This window comes from Crassostrea angulata, chromosome 6 (assembly GCF_025612915.1).
Source record: "Crassostrea angulata isolate pt1a10 chromosome 6, ASM2561291v2, whole genome shotgun sequence".
Taxonomy (NCBI): Eukaryota; Metazoa; Mollusca; class Bivalvia; order Ostreida; family Ostreidae; genus Magallana; species Magallana angulata.
This window is the reverse complement of record NC_069116.1, coordinates 61,125,894-61,152,456: the sequence shown is the minus strand read 5'-3', so window position 1 is coordinate 61,152,456 and position 26,563 is coordinate 61,125,894. Positions and strand designations below refer to the sequence as shown.

The following is a 26,563-nucleotide window of genomic DNA, read 5'->3' as shown; positions in this document are numbered from 1 at the left end:
TCAATACTTATCCAGACGCCTCAAGAATAAAATAAAAAAAATATTAACTTTTTTTTAAAAACCCTTAAAAAAATACTTATCTAAAGATTAAATGAATTTCACGTCTATTAATGTATTGTTTGGTTATTTGAGTAAATATTATCTTAAACTATTTGTTTGTATGTGCGTAGTGTTCTGGTAAAATAAACAAATGCAAAACCATTTTACATAAACAGCTTTAAATGCTTTAACTAACATTATTGAATTACAATAAATCATTCACGTTTTCCATTTCGAAGATATTAACCCAAAAACAAGGAGGGTATACAAGAAGTTTTATACACTTAGTAAGTGCCATATTATGACAAAAGAATGTGTTTTGCGATGGGAATTAATGACCTAACATAATAAATTGATCAGCTTTATGGTTTTAACTCTCATTTATGAAATTTCTTAACGAATGATCTGGCACACCCTCTAGCCCAAAACTATTGTTATCAGGCCTCCTTCGCACTTCTTAAATGAAAGTCTTTTGATTCTGATTCTTTCGAAATGCACTTCTACGTAACACATATTTCCACGAGGTCAAGTAAAAGGTACTTGAAACGCAAGTGGGTCAATCGTTTATTTAAGATTGATTATTATTCATTTTATGTTTCCCTTTTTCTCAGTCACTTGACATTTACCGACGCATACAATTAAGAAAAGATAGATCTGTTCATGAATCATTTAGAAATTTCGCAATTAAACGACTGGTATATTTACAAAGAACAACACTGCAGTGGATTTGACATATAACAGTTTACAAAATGGAAGGTGAGTGTGGAATACTGATTTTGACTTTATTACTTTTATCAATAAATGGACAGGCGCTGAGCAAGGTTTTAGGAAATATGAATATAGATTCAGCGTTAGACCTGATGACTACAGGACTTGGACAATTTAGTCAGGGTATTGAAACTATAATTGTAAAAAGACTTGAAGAAGACAAAGTTATTATAGAAAAAAATATGCGAGATATGTTTGAATCATTTAAAAAGGATATTGTGGATGAGCAAAAGGAATTTGTAAAAAAACTGAGCAGTCAATCTACAGCCAATGATGAGAAAATAATTGATTTACTGTCCACTATTCGGACCGACCAACGATTACAAAGACATGACATTATGTCCTTACGCGAAGAAATAAATGATTTTCATGCAATTTTCAACGAAAGTTTTTCTGCAGTCCAAACTGAGCAGCGACTCCTGAGATGGGAAATGGCGTCCAGTACAAAAGAATTGTCTGAAAAGGTAAATGAAAAGTTGAGTTATCTTAATTCAAGTTTTCAGACCGGACAGAAGCAATTAAGCAAAGAATTGTCGTCCCTGACAACAAATTTATCCACAGCAGTGGATATTCTATTAAACCAAAAGATTAACACTTTGAAAGAAGCATTTGTTGGACTATCTGATCAGATACAAAATGAACAGGTTGTCATGGTCAATTTAATTGACTCTATTGTCCGTAAAGCCAACCAAACAGTGTCTGTATGTACAGCAAAGATAGGAGAGAGTTTAAACAATATAGAAACGAATCTCTTAAATGTGCTTCGTGATGAAATGGAAAATGTTACACTCGTTTGTGAAATGGAAAGTGCAAAAAGCAAAAACATTCTTGAAAACATAAGTAATACGAGTTTACACATGGTCGAGCAGTTTTCCTCAGGAGAAGCTTTAAGAATACTTAGAAATGTAGATGTAATAAACCAGTCTCTTCTAAAGTTGCACGGCTTTAGAAAATATGCAGGTTTTGATTGTTTTGATATTTTGGAAAAATATTCAAACACTAGAGGAAGGAATGGCGTGTACAATATTGCAGCTCCATCATCAAAACCAGAACCTGTGTACTGTGATATGACCACTGACGACGGAGGTTGGACAGTAAGTTTCTTCTTTCGCCGTGTCTCTCTCTTATATACATTCATTTATTTACACACATACTCCAGAAACGGTAGTTAAAGATTTGTTTTAATATTGACTTCTTAGTACCATCATTAATTTGTTGCACGCACATACTTTTAATGGTTTGCTTTGAATATCTAACAGGTGATTCAGCGGAGAGTGAATGGATCGGTGGACTTTTATCGTAATTGGACGGAATACAAGAACGGGTTTGGATTTGCTGATCACGAGTATTGGATAGGTGATCTTTTTTTTTCTCATAGAAAGTTGTGAACTTCTCATAGCATCTTGGGCTAATTTATAAAGTTATTTTGACGCCTTACTTTCATATATTATTAGGAACACTTCCGTATAAAATGTAAAACAGACGTCTGCTTCGCCTAAATCCATGCAATAATTTTGTGTTTATAATGCAAGTTTGTTTATATATCCTACAATGGTCCTCAAAACGAAGTTATTCTCAATTGAACAGTGATGCCGGGAGTGGCCATTTGCAAAACCCGGCATGTCGAGCGTAATCCTAACCCTAACCTCAATCTAAAAGATAATAAACACTAGACAAGTAAAATGAACAAAAATATTCAGTGCTTAACTTTCTTCTGAGGACTTTTAAAATGAACTTGGATTAACATTTCTTATGTAAGCAGGAAATTCAAACCCGGTCAAATAAAGTCGTTGACAAGAAAACACCGACACATGCATACAATATGAAGAGAATAAAGTCTTTAGAACTGAACACCATAAATCTATAAAAAGACACTCAGACTTTAGCGTGTATAATATTAAGTATATCTTGTGTAAACAAAATAAACAGATTAATACAAAAATCTTGCTTAACTTATTATTTGTTTATGTTAACACTGTTAAATGTTGCATAGGATAATAATTTACTTGAAACATTACTGGGATAAGTATGCGAACATGTACCATATTTAAATAACAGATGAATATTGAAATAAGATAAAATTTAAGGTTATTGAGAATGGAGAATTATATTATATTATTATTTTTTTCTAAATATAATAGGTATTGTATTTTATCAAAAAATCCTACATGTATATATGTGAAGAAGAAAAATTGCTCCCCAATGCGCTCAATTTCTCAATTTAAAAATATTCAACAATTTAATTTGTCTTCTCCATTATAGTTAAATGACTGTTGTTTACCTCGCGTAAACTCGTGACGTTTATAACTTTACTCACACATGATTGATGAATACACTGGAATGAAAAAAGTTGTCACGTGACTTGTTAAAGAACTATAAAAATCAATGTTACCGTATTGACAGGCACATCACTCTAATTTAATATGACCCACCCATTTTTTTTCATTTTTATTCAAAAATAACAAATGGCTACAAACCAGGATAATTTTCCGCTGTAATATTTTCTTAGGAATAGCGATAATTCTTTTATCCCCGCAAAAGAAATGTGTCAGAACTATGGGAACTGTTTTAACGATGTCGTTTTTATTTACTCACATTTCACATTATTTATTGTATAAAGAGGGGGCCCTAGAGAGTAGTTATATACAGCATATCATTCTTTAATTTTTTGTGTGTACAAGTATTTGACATACTCTAATTCATATAGTTTTTCTAATGATCAACCAAAATTTCAGCGTCAGTTGTAGAATTATAAGCAAGATGAGCTCAAAATTTTACTAGGTTTGCGTCATATTTTGGTCACATGAGTTTATTACATTCAGCTTAAGATTTTTAACTTGGTATTTCCTATTCGGCATTTAAAATTGGAAAAAAATAAATGGCCTCAGATCTATGTACAAACATAGAATTGTGAGCAAATGTCTGTATCTTGCTTATAATTCGAAGCTTAACACTCAAATATGGTAAGTAAATGGAAATTGTAAACAATTAAACACAAGAAACATGCACTATAACAAATAAAGAACACAATTTATTTTTCAAAATGAATCATATACATGTATACACCTACATATTTCTGTCAGCGATATTACACTATATTTAAACTGAATAAACACGAGAAAATGCCGAGCATTTCAACAAAACATATTGCATTATTCTACTATTACGCAAAAGATGATATAGAATTACCGATAGCCTAAATGCATTGCATTTTAGTTCTTTCTTAAAACATTAGATGTTGCTTAATTTGCGCAAATAAACAGTAAACTGTTTGATTTACCGAAGTCTCTGTTTGATTTGATACGTAAAAATCAGGAAATGCAAGCGACAGTTCCCAGGTTAACGCAAAGCATAAATGAAAACGAAACGAAAATCACAACAAGATAACACCACCGCCATATGTAAAAACTGTCAACGCGTTGAAATATTTTGCCTCAATTTACTTCACAAAATCGGCACCAATGTTTTTTGCATGTTTCAAAGATTCTCTTCGTACACGAACTGTTGCACAAAAACAAATTCATCATTGTCAAATCGACCCGTTTATCATATAGTGTCATGGGTGCTTTAAACAAAGAACCTCGTTTTAAAATTATAGAATACGAGTCTTGGTAAAATGGGTAAGCAAACCCGGGCCGGGGCAAAATAAAAGCCGGGGCAGATCGGCAATCGTCAATTCCAATTACGCATTATCATGCAGCAATATTTACAGCGAATACAAATATACTGGTCAGTAAATATCTTATAATTTTAATGAAATTGAAAGATTAATAACTGTCAATCTTTTGTTTTGCCCTGGCCCGGTCATGCCTACCCATTTTACCAAGACTTATGGATGCTATAAATTGCTTGAAACACGCCTTTTTTCTTATTATTTTCGTAATAACTCATATTTGAAACAGAACTAGCCCATAATTTTTTGCAATTTAGATTTTCCTTTCCATAAGGATTACTTATGCTAAATTACATTGAATTTGACGCAGTAGGCCTTAAGAAGAAGATTTTTAAAAATGCACCCCACTTTTTCTACAGTTTCGATGTTTTCTCCGCTTTGAATGAAGATATGTCTTTTATTTTTGCAATTTATATTTGCCTTTCCATAAGACTGCTTTGTGTCAAATTTAGTTGAAATTGGCCTAGCAGTTTTAAAGAAGAAGTTTAAAATGTAAAAAATTTACAGACGGATAGACGGACAGACAGACGGACAGACAGACAGACGGACGGACAGACGGACGACGGACAAAATGTGATCAGAATAGCTCACTTGAGCTTTCAGCTTAGGTGAGCTAAAACCCCCAGAAAACACAAACAAAACTCTCATGTTTCATAAAAGACCTAATTTTAAGCCATTACCCCTAGAAACCTTGATTGAGATCATAACATACCGCTTGTCGATCAAACAAGAAACATTATCCTGAACTCTGATTGAGAGGTTTGGCCAATCTTGTCAAATGGACACCGAGACCAGGTGATTTAGTAGCAATCCAGGCACGTAGCATCGGGGAGGGGGGAGGGGGCCTGGAGCCCCCCCCCCCACTTTTTTGCACAGCAAAGAAGTTTACATACTAACAATTGAAATAATTGATTCCCCCCCCCCTTTTTCTGTGACCATGTAAAACTTAAATTGTAAATAAGGAAATAAACCGTGAAATTGAAGTGACAAGTGTTCCTCATGCCGCCCCCCCCCCCCTAGATTACGATTTTCATGTAAGCTACATACATAATAATATTAGTTTTTCGAAATGAGTAAGAGGGAATTCAAAGTAAGAGGGAATTCAAAGCTTAGGATACGAGAAAATGGCCCAGAGAAAAAAAAGAAACATTTCTGTAGAAACAGTACAAGCTGCACTTTCACGACACGAAAACCGGTTTGAATTTCCTCGAAGGATGTTGACCATTCGATCTCGTTTACTTGAACAAACTGTTGATATTTCTTACAGTGATTGCTCGTACTGTATTTACAACATGGAAGGATAAGTTCAACAGTTTTTTTCAAATTAACGAGAACGAATGGTAAACATCCTTCGAGGAAATTCGATCCCAGAACTTCTCTTAGGATTTAATGGATAGACACATCATATCTTGGGATATGAATGAAAGGGACTGTCCTATAGATATGTGCATTAAGGTCGTGAAAAATTACGTTAAACCCCGGGGCACATGACCGTTTGATGCCCTTTAAGGATTAAGAATATATTTGGTTAAGGGGTGGGAATCTCAACCGTTTTCGAGATATTTGTGCAGTTACTGTTCGAGAGGGTCATGACAACATCATGACGTTTGATGCCCCTTGACACAAGGAACAAGAATATATATGGTTTAAGGATGGGGATCTCAACTGTTTTGAAGATATTAAGGGATTTGCTGTTCGAGGGGGGTCAGAACCACCCACAGGGCCCATGCCCTACATAACATTTGATGCCCCTTGACATAAGGAACAACAATATATATGGTTTAGGGGTCATGATTATAACAGTTTCTGAGATATATGGTAATTTCCAGTTCCCCCAGACCAACATACCGTTGTCTCATAATATTGTGCTACTATACATGTTTTATGCTTATCTTTATTGGTCAATATCAAAATGATAATGCAATTAGAGCACTATATGAATCCCTTTAGCTGATCATCACAAAAGAAATGTTTATGCATGTTAACTAATCCTTGTCTGCATATGGAAAACACATACATGTATGTATACACTACGTTAAACCCATCTAACCGAAGAGCTGGGTAAAACTAGTACCCGCTAATGAGACTTGCAGATCAGTGTTGTGTACGTTACTTCAGACAAAGATCAGTTATTTGTTACATACATGTATTTTTATGTCCTATTCTTAAAAACCTCTTGCACTATTTTATTAGGTAAATAACAGCTTTAAGGGGGTGCAGGAAACCTGTATATTGTGATGTATACTTCCAATTGAAATTAACAATAAAGTATAAAAATATAATATTTCCCTCCAAAAATAATGTTACCTAACACTGAAGCGCAATGGGTTAGAGCGTTTACATGTCTGTAAGGGCATTGGGTTCGAGGTGTATTTTTTTTAATTTTACTATTGATATAAATGAATTTTCATTGGGGGGGGGGGGTCATGTATTATATATCCTGAACTGATATAGTGATCAGACGAGTTCTTTCGAATTGCCCGATGTCTGTATCATAAACAACCAAAACACAAAATAAACAAATATTTAAAAAGATATATATATATATATTATATAAATAGTGCCTGTTTGGGAGGGTAACTGTTGAAATTGACACCCCGAGAAAGCCATTGTCAACCGACGCAAAGCGGGGGTTGACAATGGTTTTCGAGGGGTGTCAATTTCAGCAGTTACCCTCCCAAACAGGCACTATTTATTTTATTATACTGAATGTCTTAATTTTAGAGAAAAATTTACTTCTTTTATATAAAAATGACATGAATTATACGGCGAACCGTACGCGCATAATTTACGCGCATGTAACAATTCGTTGTGTTACCCGTTGCCAAGTGCGTTGGTAACGCTGAGGGTGATAGAACTGATTATCAACTGCGTCTAAGCCAATCAGATTTCAGTATTTAACATGAAGGTATAATAAATATATACATATAAATGAAAAAAAAAATTAAACCAGATTCTAAAGGAGAGAGCCGGCTCTAATTTCAACAGCAAATCATTGAATTGACCTTAAAACAAAATATTCTTTTCAAAATTTAAACACTTAAATTGATTCAAATATATTTAAATTTTTAAATAATTTCCTTAAACTCGTTTATCAACTTTCAAATCAATATTAAAAAATATAACTACAGTTAAATTAGAACCAAATATTCAAAAAAATGAAAGTGAAATTTCAATCAATTTTGTCACTTTTCTGTTGTCCTGGTTCCTCAGTATATTTCCGGCGACTTTGAACCCAAACCCCGGACATCACATAAAGAGAGACACGAACAGATGACACAACCGTTGTTCCAGATCGTAGACAGTTAGGACACCACAACACAACACACATATAGACACGTCTCTCGCGTAGACCGCTCCTGGTCACCATACATCAACGTCACGTGTCACCGAAAATGATGAAAAATGGCGGGTCTGGCTCTCCGTAGTCGTCTCCGACGTTGTTGTCACAATTCAGCTTACAAGCTGGTATAAACCGTCATCCCCTTAAACATTATTTCTTTTCAAATAAACTTGAAACAATTTATTCTGTGTTCGGTTCTGAAATGACAATTTTCCTTTCGAACACGTGCTTTGAAAACTAAGCTTTCTAACATAGCAAACAAACCAATTAAACATACATAACATTAAAAAACCAAACAAATACTTTGAAATTGGTGACAGACACACCGAAATGTACAAAGTACAAAGTACGGAGAAGTTTCCCAAACTTTGAGACTACCACGTGCCTCTAAACAACTCTGCTGGACTGCACGAAGTGGAGTGCGGTATTTATAATTAGCAGTGTACACGTCACTCCAGTGACAAGTTTAGAAAGCAAAACGAAAAGCGGGAAATTCAAACATATATAAATTTACAACCATATCAGTACGTTATATGGAGGGGGGAGAGGGTCTAGACCCCTTTCTCCCACCCCCTCTCTATATATGTGCACACGATGATGTACATGTATGCACACAGAAGCAAATCTAGAGCCGGCAACCACAGCGGAGAGGGGGCATAATTTAATATTTTAGTAATACTTGTATAAACCATTATATACTTTCTATGACATGAAATGTTAAGATTATTGATTAACTTAAAATTCACATGCAAACAGTTCAACCCCAGATTGCACATAAAGTGCTGCTCATGTGTATTATTATATGGGAAGGGGTCTCATCCTTCAGTTATGAAAATTATAATTTTTAAATGTATTACCGGAACTGGCATGTAGCCTTCATTTTTACATAAACTGGTACAAAACAGTGTTATTTAGGTACAAACGCTTGGTGTAGGTATTACTGACTAATGACAGCATCTAGTTTATTATAGTAAAAGTCCATTTAACAATGGACTAGAAGACATGCCACGGTATAAAGAAATTAAACAGTTCTCTGCACAAGAGAAATAAATAAAATAATAAATAAAAAAAACCCTACAGAAAACATTTCCAATGAGCTTTTTGAACAAAGAATCTTTGTTGTTTCAGTGCATACAAGAAAGTTATTTAACATATAATTGTAGATCATTGAAGTTTTAACATTTTCTGACAATACTTAAAGTATATTGAATATCAGTATAAGATAGTATGTGCAAGAAAAATTGTCCAATATAAACAAACTTTAACCAGGCTAATACATAAAGTTGCAAGATGTCGCACAAGATTTCCCTGTCTCTGTGATGGGAAAAAACTAACATTATTTCTTTCGTTACGATAAAAAATGTATAAAAAGGAATACACTGTAATGTGCGGAAATTTAATTTTCAATAATCATTAAATGAGTTTTATCATAAAAATATTTTTTTTTAAAATATTTACAACGAACTATTATATTTGTTTTAACCCTGAACAACATAGAATATTTTTAAAGCAGAATTCATAATAATAGATAAAAGCCCAACCCTTCCCCTACCCCCTCCTATAAAAAAGCAAAAAAAAAAATAAGTATTGTGCGTCATATGTTTGAATAATAATTTGATGTCTTCCTAAATAAAAAAAAATATAATTACTATTAACACATTGAAAGTATGTACAACAATACAAGCAAAGGGCTTAAGCAACAATTTCGGTATCATTCATTAAAAGTTAAGGGAAATCTGGTCACTCAGGGCAGCGTCATTTTGTTTAATAAGTCTTATAATCATTACACAGTTCAGTTCAACGTCAATGCATTTTTCTGTTTGTAATCAGAAACTCTATGTCATGGTGACTGAGAGGGACATAGTCTAACCACAAAACCTTCATTACCTCTAAATTCGTGCATATGCATTATGCCAGTATTTTAAATTCAAACTAGAGCACTTCTTCTTAAAGTATTATAACAGGAGAGCGGAAAAGATAAGAAAAAAAATTCCCAAAGCAACTTAAACTTAAGACTAATTAAAAGCTAAACTGGGTTAACAGTGTTTCCGACTGTTTGACGTCATATGTGTATTGCTAACTTTTGGCGAGAGAACGGATGAATACTTGTGTATTTTATTATAATACAAGACAACGATAATGAAGTGTTTGTAACGGAAGTGTTTCCGACTGTTTGACGTCCTCTCTGTATTGCAAAATTGCCACTTCTGGCGAAAGAACAGGTTAATACTTTTTTTGTTATAATATAAGACAACAATATTGAAGTGTTTGTAACGGAAGTTTTTCCGACTGTTTGACGTCCTCTCTGTATTGCAAAATTGCCACTTCTGGCGAAAGAACAGATTTATACTTTTTTTTTGTTATAATATAAGACAACAATATTGAAGTGTATGTAACGGAAAACTTGACGATGGGTCGACTATTCAAAATATCGATTTTGTTTTCAATATTTGCAATAATGAACGGATATGATCTAGTTCATGATTTAAAAGATCGTCAGAAGTCCGCAGATCAAGCTTTAGATTACATGAAAATTGGGTTGCAGAAATTTAGTAAAGGTATTGAAAAGATGGTGATGAAGAGACTTGAGGGAGTCGAAAACATTGTTGACGAAAATATAAAACAAATGATAGGAAATGCTACAAGGAACATTGAAGATCAATCCACAGACCAAAGTGAAAAAATCAGCGAAAAACTACTTTCCACTTTAGTTGATAAGAAAATCAGTGACTTACTTTTCACCACCCAGATCGAGCAGCGTCTTTTCAGACAGGAAATGGTGTCCGTCACATCCATTTTATTTGGGAAACTAGAAAAAATCAGTGATGTTATTTCCGTAACTCAGACCGAACAACGACTTTTTAACGAGGAAATTAAGTTTCTTTCAACTAATTTATCTGAGAGAATTGATCAGAAAATCAGTGATCTTATTACCACGACTCAGACCGAACAACGACACTTCCGCCAAAAATTTGACTATTTTATGACAAATCTGACTAAAAATGTTGAAGAAAAATCATAGATGTACACTCTACAACTCACACCGAACAGCAAGTCTTTAACAAGAATATCGAGTCTCTTTTATATAATTTTTCTGAGAACGTTGATAACAAAATCAGTAATAAGCTATCTGCTATTCAGACCGAACAACAAACATTAAAACAGGATGTGTTCTCACGTACAGACTATCTGGTTGGAAAGGTCGACGATATAAGAAATACGAGTGTGTATTTGGCTGAGCAGCTTTTTTCAGGAGAAGCTATAGATATGCTTAGAAACGTGGAAGTGATCCGCCAATATCTTCCAAAGGCCCATGACATGGCCAGTACCGATTGTGCGGACATTTTGAAGAAATATCCCAACACTAGATGGAATAACGGCGTGTACAATATTACAGTTTCACCGATTAAATTCAAGGCTGTGTACTGTGATATGACCACTGACAACGGGGGATGGACGGTACACTTTGTCTTCTTTCTCTGTATTTCTATGTATTTTGATAAAATAAGATCATTAGAAACATATTTTTCAAATGATAAGTTCATTTTTAATTTTTTTATTAACCTGATAATTTTAATTAGAAAAAATTTAAAAAGAATATAATTTTTGCTCTAAATATGAAACAGGTGATTCAGCAGAGAGTAAATTGATCAGTGGACTTTTACCGTAACTGGACGGAATACAAGAACGGGTTTGGATATGCTGATCACGAGTATTGGATTGGTATCAAATTTCCTCTACCTCTTTTTCTTTTCGATATAGTCTCAAATAAAGTTGATTTAAAAAAATATCCTAGTTATTTAAGTTATTTAAGTAGTTTTTGCTTCCTGGTAAACCATTATATGTGTAACCTCGGCTGTGCGATATTTGGCACATGGACAAAGTTGATAGTGAAACATTTCTATCTCAAACAACAAAAAAGACATTAAAAACGACTTTTGTTAATTTGTATTAACATTCTGAAGACGTTATTGGAAGCTTTATCCTTTAAATATTGGACGTTGGTCCTTTTTAGAATCGACAGACAAATCGTCGATGTTATTACTAATAGCACACCTGCGTAAGTAGGGAAATAAACTTGAGTCTTCTGCTTTTTATGAAATTCGTTTGAATGAATTTGGCGGGAGACAATTCTTTACCATTTTATGAAACATTTTGATAACATTCACAATTTTAGCCACATACATTATGCGCATGGAATTCAATATAATATGATGTACTTCTTTGATATCAATAGTATAATGTAAATCGACGAAATGGGGTTAAAATTTTAAAAAAAATAAGAGATTCAAATTCTGTATTTCCTACTTTAATTTTTGTTTGCAACTTTCTTATTAACATTGATTCTACGACGATGTAAATGTAAATGTAAACTTAAAACATGATGACCCGGGGAAAGGTATACTTTTACCAGGTGTCAATTTTTATGTAAATAATGGTCCTTTTTGCTCGTTAAAAACTAGGAATGTCAACGAGGACTCGAGTACACGACTCTTGGTCACACCGATTATTGGTTTAAACATTTTAGTCGATCACCCGTAATAGCGTGAATAAAATCCAATAATTTCATTTGTTCGTAAAGCGGCAGTTTTTGGGTTACGAATTAAATGAAAGTTTTCATTTCTCAGCATGTTTGATCCGTAACTTGCAATCTTTTATATCGGTGCCCTGGTTTACATGCATTTTGAAAACGGCTAATAATAAATCTCTTTCATTTGCTTTGGAAGACATAGGCCTGAAGCCAACAATTGTATTTCTTCCAATAAGTTATTTATTGGATTAGATGTTTTTATAATCAAAAATTGAATCATATCAACAATCATATCAAAGCGCTTGATTTTATAATCATTTTTAACTGATTGTTGATTAGGCACGGACAATTATTTACTATGGAACAAGTCACAATTGATTTTGATATGGAACTCAATTATGGATAAGCGTCACAAGAAAAAAAAAGGAAGAGCCAGGACATTTGCTAACGGATATTTAGAAGATAACTTGAATAAATTTAAATCAAATACACTTAATACATATTGTTATAAGTTTTTAAGTTGAATTATTTGTCTAAGATAAGATGCATGATAGAATCACTATTTGATTTGAAAAGGACACATACAGTACCGATCAGACCCAGCCTAACACCAGAGTAAACCCAAACTAAACCTTGGGTTCACTTTGGGTTTACTCTGGGTTTACTTTTAAAAAATGTGGGTCCACTCGGGATATACTTTGGGTTTACTCGGGGTTTACTTTGGATTTACTTGGAAATTGCTTTTGAGTTCAACTGTACGCACTGAAGTGTGAAGCATACCCTTCTTTAATCTTAGCATCCTACTGTCTGCTATTCCTGTCCCTTGTATATTCCGAATACACAGTTAGTTTTCAGGGGGTATACTTCTGACTGTGTTTACTTTCTGTGTCCACTCTGGGTTTACTTTGGGTTTACTCTGGGTCCACTCAAGTAAACCCGGAGTATACCCAGAAAATAAACCCAGGGTTTAGTTATGGTTTACGTTCTGTTAGGTTGGGTCTAATCAGTACTGTACTTTTAAATTAGTGAACGAGTTCTCGACTATCGTTCGACTAAAGTCCCCGAGTAAAAAATATCCTACCGGTTGGTAATCGGGGGTCCTTTTTAGTTGTCAGACTAGAATCAAAGGCAAAACTATAAATCATGTCCAAGTTAACTTAATTCAACTCAAATTGATATATCAATGCAATGAAGCAGTTATATTATAAAATTGTTTTGCTAGATATACACATAAAGGCTTCATAAGGTTAAAATATGACCAGATACAGAAATTGACTAGATTTGCAAAAACAAAAAAAAATATTAAAATATTTAATAAACATAAATAGATTAAGATCAGATGGTATGAAAAAGAGAACATTTGACTTTGACATTGTTTTTTTTTTTTTTACAGGAAATGACATGCTACATAGATTGACATCACTGAAGCCCCAGGAACTGCGAGTTGATATGGAGAGATTCAACGGAGAAAAGGCATATGCTGTCTACTCACGGTTTTCTGTCGGGGATGAGGCCAGTAAATATAAACTGGAGGTACAGTGGGGGTACAGTGGGAATGCAGGTAATTTTACTATGCAGTGACGATAATTCTTTGCAATTATAAGAGCTCTTTTTTCCTTTTTTAGAATTCATTTGTAACACTTAAATGAATTAATTTCATTAAATACTAGTAACTCGTTTTGTTTCCCAACTGTGGATCAAAACTCAATAAATGTTTACTTTATAAAATAATCACAATATTTGAAGAAGAAATTTTAAAATCTTCTCTAAAAAATGTGATACATGCACACTTTTAATTGTTCCAGCTTTCAGTCCGCTTTCTTAATAGTTTTTTAAATCATAGGTTCACTGTGACTAAGCATCTGCGTAATGATTTTGGTTAAATGACATTAAGCGTTTAGCATATATACGTTATTCGCTTAAAAAGCGATAGATTTATATTCTCGGTGATGCATATACTGCAAACCAACATTTATTCGTATGCGATCAATTTTTGCGTGGTCACTAGAGCCTCGTCGTCTCGAATATTTCCAGCCACGAACCATGTCTTGTCGTGTGGTTGTTACAGGTATAACAACACAAGTCTGGATAAGACTTGGACGCGAACATTAGTATTTGCGAACCAGTTAATCAGTCAACTGTGAAATAAAGTCGCCGCGATTATGATTACGCGGATTCGCAAGGCGTGAATCGTCGTATTAAACCAGACGCGAAGCGGACTTACCCTCTTTACCAACACTCTCTGACGCTAATGACATAGTAACTTTTACTTGTTAGAGCGTTTTTAAAGTGTTTATTTAGAATAACTTGTGTTCAATTAATATATTGGTTTTATTTGTTTGTTTTTAACTTTGTGGAAGGGTAATAAATTAATTATCATAGAGGATCATAATCAAAGTGAATAAGCTATTCGTTCGAAAGAAAAGGTTATTTGTTTATATGAGGAGTAATTTAAATGATGTAAATGAAAGGGCGGGGGTGATCAAGCCACCCCTTTAAAAAAAAATAAATGCAATATACACATAGGTGTTATATTTATTGATATTTATACAATATCTGACATAATTTGCTGTTCTGCTTGATTCTCAAAATCTATCACAAATTTGCATGTTTTTCGGTGTTTAAACTTTAAACGGTTGCTATGGAGACCGGTTGCCATAGTAACAGGGGGCAAAAGATTGAAAATGGCCGTTTCAAGCTATTTTGGAGAAATATACAGCAAGTGATTGCAGCAGTTTCAGTTACGCAGAATAAAAAAAATTAGGTAAAAAATATTGTGTATCTTTTACGTTGTAGAAAAATTATTCATGGGCAAATTAATTCAAACATAAATATTTTTAAAAGAAAAAAACCTGTTGTTTTATTTTGGCAACAAAGATAATATATGTGAAATATTGAAATATGTTGCTTTGGTAACTAAAATCACAAAAATCTGCATATTTTGAGGTGCTTTTGATCAATTTTAACTCATACCTGTAACATGATACTTCAAAGTAAATTAATTGGAATGACCAAACATATTCCTAACTTTTATGTAATATCAGTTGAAACAGCATTTTAAACTTTAAAATTTTAAAATGCGTTCCAAACAATTAAGGATTTCTGAAATATTTTCTTAAGTTTACATATTTTCTTAACAATTGCAATTTAACTATGCTCAATAATGCTTGAACATATTTCATATGAAAGTTTGACGTGTTTACCACAAATAGCAACAAAGAATGGTTCTAAATTTCATTTAAAACAAGGATTTTCGCTTTACAGAATCACTTGAGTTATCTTTATATTTCCTTATTTTAACCTTGTAACCGTAGCTACAAGTGTCCGCTTTTTTATCTGACGCGTATATTTTAAATATAGCTATGCATTTATGAGTTTGGTGCAATGATTACTTCTATGGATTAATAAAATACGAAATAAATCATGTTTTCAAAATAATTTTTGGTTTTCCCGGAAATATTCTTTAGATATTGGTTTGCCCTTCAATATATTTCTATAATTTGAAATTTGACCATATAGTTAATTTAAAATTTTACATTTCATAACTTAGAGAAGCTGTTTCTTTATTTTTAAAAGATTTGCCAATTTTCTATCATTGGTCTTTGTTACCATGGCAACGGTAGTCATTAGCAACACATTTATGTTATCTTGCCATTTATTATATCAATTTGTGTCATTGTATACAATATAAAGGTAATTGGCGGCTATGAATGCCTGAACCACTATACAATTTTAATTTTTAACATATACATGTAATTGATCTTAAAAACTAAAATGATGATTGTTGAGCAAAATGAGAAAAAAAGAAAAGTTATCTTTATTACTATATTAAAATAATAGACTCGATTTTTTGGGTTTTAATACCGAGAAATCGGAAGAATACTGTCTTTTGTTTTATATATTCTAAACATCATGGATACTTGAAGATACCAATTTGTTTTATTTTTTCTAGATCAATCTTCGCCAATTAATATTGAACGAAAATACATTTAAAAGATTCGGAAATTATGTGGCATTTTTTGGATTTTACAATCTTGCACATGCGCAGTACACTCTCACGCTTAACCACGTGAGGCTCTTTAGTTTTTGTTTCTAAAATATCACATTTGCATGAATAAACTTAGAAACGATATTACAAGTACGTGTAAATGTTCATTGAAAATTTGTCTTATATTCTGTTCATCAAAAGAATACGGGAGATGACTCTAACTCAGTGCATTTAATATGAGATATCCCGAGATCTAGTGTTCCGAATGTCAACATGGTGTGTAAATTCGAAGCTAGTAAAAACGTTGGTGAAAAAGTGTTGGATTCTTTATTAAAATGAATAAAATTTTTAGATGAAAATTTTACTGTTATTTTCAATGCAGCCACATTAATTTTCTCCAAAATCGTTTGAGAGCGATTATGAATTTTGTTGCTCTATTACGGGTATATAGGAGACATATTATAAACTGTGGTGAAGGCCTCTTCCGAGACACAGTTAAATTATTCTAACTCAACAGAGTGTAGTGAAATTATTAGCATTATTGTAGTCTTAAAGCTTGGTTATGTAATTATCAACAATGCGATGTGTCGATGTATCTATTTCGTAAATGGTCGATGTCATATGCAATGTCAAACCGTGCACGGACGGGTCAAAATCTAGTTATTTTGTATCATAAAAGGGTGCGACTGCAACGCGTAATGATATAAAGTTTGTATCAATTTCGGTTAAGGGTGTCGATATTTGCTTGTTTCAACTGCAATGCTTGTTGCAATTGCAACGCCTAATGCTATTTATATCATTTAGTGACGTATCATTAACGGTTGTTACAAAGCTTTAACTTGTGTGGAAACATCTTCAGGTAGGATGGATTCAAGTTTGTTAAAATCAAAACACCGGGGGGAAGGGTGGAGTCACGAGGAGAGGGGTCGAATTTTTAAATTAAAAAATAACAATAACAAACCGTCAACCATCTCAAAAATCAATAAAACGAAATACAAATTCAAAGCAGAGCAACACGGACCTCTAAAAAGTTAGAGGAAGGGTCTGGTGCCTAGGAGGAGTGAGCATCCTGTGCTGACCGGCCGTATGCTCTTTGTCGTAATCGGGAGGGGGGAGGGGCGGAGAAGTTAGGAGACAATTAGGTAATTGATTATGGTCTAACAATTAGCATGCGACCCAGTGGAAGATTTTATTTCCTGACAAGGTTGTTGTATCGACCCTAGAACTTACAAAAAGATGACTTAAATCGAGACTGTTGATAGCCGTGTTTTATCAACTTGTCAGTAGCTTGCCTCGCCTTAGAAACTGGTCATACGAAGAGCATGTCCTTGCGTATCGAATTAACTGTGAGACAAAAACACCAACTTTTTTCTCAAATTTTTGATTTTGGAATATGGAGAACATCTATAAAAACCTTCTCAAATAACATAGTATCGGCCAGAAAAACTGAAACTTGTATAGAAAAATCTTCAGGAAGTGTGGGACAACAATAGGGGTCAAATTTTTACATAGGATTATATAGAAAAACTTCTCAGAAACCAGTCGGCCAAAAAAAAACCTAAAACTTGTGTAGAAACAAACCCAAGTATGGTTGATTCAAGTCTGTTCAAATCATTATCCCCGGGGGAAGGATGGGGTTACAATAAGGGGGTCGATTTTTCATCAGAATAAAAAAAATCTTAAAAAATCTTCTTGGAAACGAAATGCAAGCACGTTGACATGTTGTTGATTCTCTAAGTTGGTTAAGACTTTGGCCCCTGGAGAATTCGTGGTCTCCACAAGTTTTATGTAGGTTTACACCTACTGTAAAAGAGCTGTATGCTCTTTGTCGTAATCGGGAGGGGGGGGGGGCGGAGAAGTTAGGAGACAATTAGGTAATTGATCATAGTCTAACAATTAGCATGCGACCCAGTGGAAGACTGTATTTTCTGACAAGGTCGTTGTATCGAACCTAGAACTTACAAAAAGATGACTTAAATCGAGACTGTTGATAGTCGTGTTTTATCAACTTGTCAGTAGCTTGCCTTGCTGTGAGACAAAAACACCCAATTTTTTGTCAAAATTTTCATTTTGGAATATGGAGTACATCTATAAAAACCTTCTCAAATAACATAGCATCGGCCAGAAAAACTGAAACGTGTATGGAAAAATCTTCAGGAAGGGTGGGACAACAATAGGGGGTCAAATTTTTACATAGAATTATATAGAAAAACATCTCAGAAACCAGTCGGTCAGAAAAAAACCTAAAACTTGTGAAGAAACAAACCCAAGTATGGTTGATTCAAGTCTGTTCAAATCATTATCCCCTGGGGAAGGATGGGGTTACAATAAGGGGGTCGATTTTTCATCAGTATTAAAAAAAATCTTGAAAAATCTTCTAAGAAACGAAATGCAAGCACGTTGACATGTTGTTGATTCTCTAAGTTGGTTAAGACTTTGGCCCCTGGAGAATTCGTGGTCTTCACAAGTTTTATGTAGGTTTGCACCTACTGTAAAAGAGCCGTATGCTCTTTGTCGTAATCGGGGGGGGGGGGGGGTGGGGGGGGGGCGGAGAAGTAAGGAGACAATTAGGTAATTGATTATAGTCTAACAATTAGCATGCGACCCAGTGGAAGATTGTATTTCCTGACAAGGTCGTTGTATCGAACCTAGAACTTACAAAAAGATGACTTAAATCGAGACTGTTGATAGTCGTGTTTTATCAACTTGTCAGTAGCTTGCTTCGCCTTAGAAACTTGTCATACGAAAAGCAAAAACTGTGAGACGAAAACACCAACTTTTTTCTCAAATTTTTGATTTTGGAATATGGAGTACATCTATAAAAACCTTCTCAAATAACATAGTATCGGCCAGAAAAACTGAAACTTGTATAGAAAAATCTTCAGGAAGGGTGGGACAACAATAGGGGGTCAAATTTTTACATAGGATTATATAGAAAAACTTCTCAGAAACCAGTCGGCCAGAAAAAAACCCTAAAACTTGTGAAGAAACAAACCCAAGTATGGTTGATTCAAGTCTGTTCAAATCATTATCCCCGGGGGAAGGATGGGGTTACAATAAGGGGGTCGATTTTTCATCAGAATAAAAAAAATCTTGAAAAATCTTCTTGGAAACGAAATGCAAGCACGTTGACATGTTGTTGATTCTCTAAGTTGGTTAAGACTTTGGCCCCTGGAGAATTCGTGGTCTCCACAAGTTTTATGTAGGTTTACACCTACTGTAAAAGAGCTGTATGCTCTTTGTCGTAATCGGGAGGGGGGGGGGCGGAGAAGTTAGGAGACAATTAGGTAATTGATCATAGTCTAACAATTAGCATGCGACCCAGTGGAAGATTGTATTTTCTGACAAGGTCGTTGTATCGAACCTAGAACTTACAAAAAGATGACTTAAATCGAGACTGTTGATAGTCGTGTTTTATCAACTTGTCAGTAGCTTGCCTTGCTGTGAGACAAAAACACCCAATTTTTTGTCAAAATTTTTATTTTGGAATATGGCGTACACCTATAAAAACCTTCTCAAATAACATAGTATCGGCCAGAAAAACTGAAACTTGTATAGAAAAATCTTAAGGAAGGGTGGGACAACAATAGGGGGTCAAATTTTTACATAGGATTATATAGAAAAACTTCTCAGAAACCAGTCGGCCAGAAAAAAACCCTAAAACTTGTGAAGAAACAAACCCAAGTATGGTTGATTCAAGTCTGTTCAAATCATTATCCCCGGGGGAAGGATGGGGTTACAATAAGGGGGTCGATTTTTCATCAGAATAAAAAAAATCTTGAAAAATCTTCTTGGAAACGAATTGCAAGCACGTTGACATGCTGTTGATTCTCTAAGTTGGTTAAGACTTTGGCCCCTGGAGAATTCGTGGTCTCCACAAGTTTTATGTAGGTTTACACCTACTGTAAAAGAGCCGTATGCTCTTTGTCGTAATCGGGAGGGGGGGGGGGGGCGGAGAAGTTAGGAGACAATTAGGTAATTGATCATAGTCTAACAATTAGCATGCGACCCAGTGGAAGATTGTATTTTCTGACAAGGTTGTTGTATCGACCCTAGAACTTACAAAAAGATGACTTAAATCGAGACTGTTGATAGTCGTGTTTTATCAACTTGTCAGTAGCTTGCCTTGCTGTGAGACAAAAACACCCAATTTTTTGTCAAAATTTTTATTTTGGAATATGGAGTACATCTATAAAAACCTTCTCAAATAACATAGCATCGGCCAGAAAAACTGAAACGTGTATGGAAAAATCTTCAGGAAGGGTGGGACAACAATAGGGAGTTAAATTTTTACATAGAATTATATAGAAAAACATCTCAGAAACCAGTCAGTCAGAAAAAAACCTAAAACTTGTGAAGAAACAAACCCAAGTATGGTTGATTCAAGTCTGTTCAAATCATTATCCCCGGGGGAAGGATGGGGTTACAATAAGGGGGTCAATTTTTCATCAGTATTAAAAAAAATCTTGAAAAAGCTTCTAAGAAACGAAATGCAAGCACGTTGACATGTTGTTGATTCTCTTAAATGGTTAAGACTTTGGCCCCTGGAGAATTCGTGGTCTTCACAAGTTTTATGTAGGTTTGCACCTACTGTAAAAGAGCCGTATGCTCTTTGTCGTAATCGGGGGGGGGGGGGGGGGGTTGGGGGGGGCGGAGAAGTAAGGAGACAATTAGGTAATTGATTATAGTCTAACAATTAGCATGCGACCCAGTGGAAGATTGTATTTCCTGACAAGGTCGTTGTATCGAACCTAGAACTTACAAAAAGATGACTTAAATCGAGACTGTTGATAGTCGTGTTTTATCAACTTGTCAGTAGCTTGCTTCGCCTTAGAAACTTGTCATACGAAGAGCAAAAACTGTGAGACAAAACACCAACTTTTTTCTCAAATTTTTGATTTTGGAATATGGAGTACATCTATAAAAACCTTCTCAAATAACATTGTATCGGCCAGAAAAACTGAAACTTGTATAGAAAAATCTTCAGGAAGGGTGGGACAACAATAGGGGGTCAAATTTTTACATAGGATTATATAGAAAAACTTCTCAGAAACCAGTCGGCCAGAAAAAAAACCTAAAACTTGTGAAGAAACAAACCCAAGTATGGTTGATTCAAGTCTGTTCAAATCATTATCCCCGGGGGAAGGATGGGGTTACAATAAGGGGGTCGATTTTTTATCAGAATAAAAAAAATCTTGAAAAATCTTCTTGGAAACGAATTGCAAGCACGTTGACATGCTGTTGATTCTCTAAGTTGGTTAAGACTTTGGCCCCTGGAGAATTCGTGGTCTCCACAAGTTTTATGTAGGTTTACACCTACTGTAAAAGAGCTGTATGCTCTTTGTCGTAATCGGGAGGGGGGGGGGCGGAGAAGTTAGGAGACAATTAGGTAATTGATCATAGTCTAACAATTAGCATGCGACCCAGTGGAAGATTGTATTTTCTGACAAGGTCGTTGTATCGACCCTAGAACTTACAAAAAGATGACTTAAATCGAGACTGTTGATAGTCGTGTTTTATCAACTTGTCAGTAGCTTGCCTTGCTGTGAGACAAAAACACCCAATTTTTTGTCAAAATTTTCATTTTGGAATATGGAGTACATCTATAAAAACCTTCTCAAATAACATAGCATCGGCCAGAAAAACTGAAACGTGTATGGAAAAATCTTCAGGAAGGGTGGGACAACAATAGGGAGTTAAATTTTTACATAGAATTATATAGAAAAAGATCTCAGAAACCAGTCGGTCAGAAAAAAACCTAAAACTTGTGAAGAAACAAACCCAAGTATGGTTGATTCAAGTCTGTTCAAATCATTATCCCCGGGGGAAGAATGGGGTTACAATAAGGGGGTCGATTTTTCATCAGTATTAAAAAAAAATCTTGAAAAAGCTTCTAAGAAACGAAATGCAAGCACGTTGACATGTTGTTGATTCTCTTAAATGGTTAAGACTTTGGCCCCTGGAGAATTCGTGGTCTTCACAAGTTTTATGTAGGTTTGCACCTACTGTAAAAGAGCCGTATGCTCTTTGTCGTAATCGGGGGAGGGGGGGGGGTTGGGGGGGGCGGAGAAGTAAGGAGACAATTAGGTAATTGATTATAGTCTAACAATTAGCATGCGGCCCAGTGGAAGATTGTATTTCCTGACAAGGTCGTTGTATCGAACCTAGAACTTACAAAAAGATGACTTAAATCGAGACTGTTGATAGTCGTGTTTTATCAACTTGTCAGTAGCTTGCTTCGCCTTAGAAACTTGTCATACGAAGAGCAAAAACTGTGAGACAAAAACACCAACTTTTTTCTCAAAATGTTTATTTTGGAATATTGAGTACATCTATAAAAATCTTCTCAAATTACATAACATCGGCCAGAGAAACTGAAACTTGTATGGAAAAATCTTCAGGTAATGAAGATACAAGTTTGTATATATCCTGATCCTTGAGAGAAGGGTGGGCCAACAATAGTGGGTCAAATATTTACATAGAATTATATAGAGAAACTTCTCAGAAACCAGTCGACCAGAAAAAAAAAACTAAAACTTGTGTAGAAACAAACCCAAGTATGGTTGATTCAAGTCTGTTCAAATCATTATCCCCCGGGAAGGATGGGGTTACAGTAAGGGGGTCGATTTTTCCTCAGTATTAAAAAAAAATCTTGAAAAATCTTCTTGGAAACGAAATGCAAGCATGTTGACATGTTGTTGAATCTCTTAGTTGGTTAAAACTTTGGCCCCTGGAGAATTCGTGGTCTTCACAAGTTTTATGTAGGTTTACACCTACTGTAAAAGTGGTTATTTACGCGTAGGGGAAATTTTCACTTGTTACGCAGTAAGCTTAAAACCGCGTAAAATACTTCCACGTGTATGGTAAAAATCTCAAGACTTGGATGTGCTTATTAATTCATTAACGTATTTAACACCCACGTATTGTGTTAGAGTCCAGAAAACACGTACTTAACCACCAGTGTAAAATAACCGATTTTACAGTATTTGATTTTGATCTTCTTGTGAACGGCAATGCTAAATTTGGTAGATACTGTAAAATCATCCTGTGACAAAAGAAGCTCAATGATAAACAAAATATCAAAATTAAGAAATAAATATTTTTTTTAGAAAAATGATCTGTTATTCCATTTTTCCAGATATTTTGTAAGTGACTTCATTAATATGATTTTGTTACATGGTTGTAATTGGTCAGTTGAGTGATGTGGCCCACGAGCCTCTTGTTATGCTAAATTTTAGAAGTATTGATATAAATATATTCTCATCTATTCATTCCTAATAGGAACAGCATAATTTTACTGTATGTCTTTGCTTTCTCTGTTCATATATACATTTGACCTTTGTGCAAACTTTTCATTTTCAACCAGATGCCCTCAATTTGATAGATATATGACTTAAATGATCTTTATGATATATAGTCTTTTATACACCATTATTTAATTGCATCATACTAACATCTCAATTACAATTTACAAATCAAAATTTACCAATTAAGAAATTCATAATGATTTATATAAGAATATATACACTGCTTCAAATATGCAAAACCAAAATATTCATAATTTTTCCTTTTTTAATGCAATTCATCAAATATTAGCTGATTCATTGTTTCTTAAATCATTCAAAATGTTTTAAAAATTGTTTTTAGGACAATATTATAATATAAGGTAAATGTATAAGCATTATGATTATACTATATATGAATATTGTTGTATTATCGGCATTATGTACAACCATTATGATTGTAGGGAATAGCCTGGATTACCATAATAATATGAAATTCTCTACACCGGACCAGGATAACGACAGGAGGGGCGGTAATTGTGCCAACTACTACAGATCGGGATGGTGGTTTGACAGCTGTTACTACGCCAACCCTAATGGGCAGTACACCGACTCTGAGAAAAATGGTACTAAATACATTGTATGGCATCACTGGGAAAACTCGTACATGTCTCTAAAAAAGATTCAGCTGATGATTCGTCCTCGAGCCTGATATCTTAGTTTCACTGTAACCTCATTATAAAGCCAAGTAGAACTCTCTCTGTGTTGATACGATCATTGTGATGCTCATCTTAAGCATCGATTTTGTTTCATCATTATGTAAACTCCCAAGCGTTCATTATAAATGCATTTATTGATTGCGATGAGTTCAAATAGATTTAATAATGCGCTATTATAATAATGATTGATGAACAATGCGTAAATCTGGTATTAATATCTATAAATATATATTAAATATACCCAAGTAATCAAATTATTCATTATGTTATGTGGTGATAACGAATATTAAATCATGTTTATTGTTTTGTGGAAACCGCGGTGTAGCGCTCTTCTATCTCATTTATATTATAGACAAGTTACTGCCCTTTAAAAAAGGACTACAAAACGTTGACCATTTGTATGTGTTTCCAACGAAAACGTGAAAGCCTTAAAATTATCAGAGATTCCACAGAATCTAGCCCTCTGCTTTTAACCACTTAATTTGTACGTTGTATTGTGAATACATGCATGTATAGCCCTGACTTTTTATCTCAGAATTTAAAGGATTCATACTTCTAAAATAATAATGATTTATCTATGAATGAAGTTTGCATGTATGGTATCATGCATTCGGTGAATTCTGCTATTTGTACACACAATAAGGTTCCGCTTTACTTTATTAGCTTTGTGTAAATTAAAAAATGTCATGCTTTGATGCGGCATTTTTCTTGAGATTTAAACTTTTATAGTGACATAATTATTCAATCATACTTAAATGCTTAAAAAATTTAATCGGGAAGTTCTCTAGCCTCGCCTACTATAAATGTAAAGTTAAGTTACATGTGTATACGGAAAACAACAAAACATTGCAAATTATGCTTTTTGATGCATGTTGTAGTTTCGGCATAACATTAACTTATTTCATAATACTAATAGTTCATATCACATGCCAATCATTTCTTTAAAAGGAATACCTTGTCTGTACCGTTTACCGACAACTTTACAATAACAGCGCCTTTGAACTTATATGTGTCATATGGCACGGAATCCCGATCCCGATTCAGATAAACTTGTGCTAGCCTGGTTCCCTGAGCTACCCATTACGTACAGGAACCAGGCTAGCTCATGCGCAGGCTGAATTTTCCCAAAAGCATCCGGTTTAACCTCGCTTATATATTTTCTGCGTGGACCTCAGGGTCCACGCAAATACATGCATATGTAAGCTTTTTATAGTTATCACGTGATGATGCACCGAGGTGGTACTACTTAATTTTATAGCAATGGTATTTATTTAAACGGAAAATAATAAGTTTTTGGTTTGATTCAAAACAGTAGCTTAATCTTATGATTTCGTATATAACTGTTAAAATAGACGCTAAACTGTCCATATGCTTCCTTAATTAATCTACTCGCGGAGATTATATTTTCGCGAAAACAAGTTTCTTTTGTTTTATTGTACGTATATTTTTTAAAAATACATTTTTTTTTACAATTGTTTAATGTTCCTTGTTTTTTTTTGCCTTGCTCTTGAACGCGAGTCCAACCAATATACTTGTAAGGAAGGTGACGTATTCTGAAATCACTCATTCAACAGATTTTAAAAAAATTTCAAACAGCATTTTTTTTTCTTTTTCTTTTATTACAATGGAAGTATAAATCTATTTTTTTTAATTGAGTGAAAATCGATTTTTAGCCACTTTATATAAAACTATATATACATAATGTACATTAAATTTAATGTATCCTAAATAAAAAGCATTTGTTTAATATTTTCGTTGTGTTTTGATAAACGTCTTTGCAATTGAGAAATGCACGTTATATCCATTATGTGCAGGGTAAATACGTACTTATTTATATAAATATACGGCAAGTGGGTGTGAATGTAATTCATGCAAAATCTCCCTCAGTCTTTCTTTGACTCGTATGCGAGGCCATTGTGCAAAGTTTTATCGATCCACAAAAATTGAAAATCCAAAGTTTAAGAAATAGCAGTTTCTTGTCGTTAATGTTCTTTTCTCTAATTAATCATGATATGTTTATTTTCTTTCTTTCTTTATTTCCTCCCAAAGGAGATTATCATAATATATTTACAAGAGTACAAACATATAGACAATTGTAGAGAAAACGAGATAATATAGGTCTTCTATGATGCAAAGATCCAGTACATTTAACGTAATTATAAACAAGTTTACAGGTGTACACACTCTATAAGGCAATACCAAAATATAAAGTATTATTA

The 26,563-nt window shown here is 34.1% G+C and overlaps 2 protein-coding genes across 2 annotated transcripts; both read left to right on the top strand.

The window, feature by feature from the left end:
• Nucleotides 1–781: 781 nt before the first annotated feature.
• Nucleotides 782–25,006, top strand: LOC128189927 (fibroleukin-like). The gene is made up of 4 exons (XM_052861753.1): nucleotides 782–1,901; nucleotides 2,067–2,163; nucleotides 13,748–13,915; nucleotides 24,090–25,006. Exons 1-4 carry the CDS (start codon nucleotides 789–791, stop codon nucleotides 24,335–24,337), a joined length of 1,626 nt encoding a protein of 541 aa, XP_052717713.1. The 5' UTR covers nucleotides 782–788; the 3' UTR covers nucleotides 24,338–25,006.
• Nucleotides 10,171–11,547, top strand: LOC128189936 (uncharacterized). The gene is made up of 2 exons (XM_052861762.1): nucleotides 10,171–11,282; nucleotides 11,450–11,547. Exon 1 carries the CDS (start codon nucleotides 10,234–10,236, stop codon nucleotides 10,843–10,845), a length of 612 nt encoding a protein of 203 aa, XP_052717722.1. The 5' UTR covers nucleotides 10,171–10,233; the 3' UTR covers nucleotides 10,846–11,282; nucleotides 11,450–11,547.
• Nucleotides 25,007–26,563: the final 1,557 nt, after the last annotated feature.

Coding starts and splice junctions, on each gene's coding strand:
- LOC128189927 (XM_052861753.1), top strand. CDS start 789: ATGGAAGGTGAGTGTGGAATACTGATTTTGACTTTATTACTTTTATCA. Junction 1,902..2,066: donor CTGACGACGGAGGTTGGACA/GTAAGTTTCTTC, acceptor AATATCTAACAG/GTGATTCAGCGGAGAGTGAA. Junction 2,164..13,747: donor TGATCACGAGTATTGGATAG/GTGATCTTTTTT, acceptor TTTTTTTTACAG/GAAATGACATGCTACATAGA.
- LOC128189936 (XM_052861762.1), top strand. CDS start 10,234: ATGGGTCGACTATTCAAAATATCGATTTTGTTTTCAATATTTGCAATA.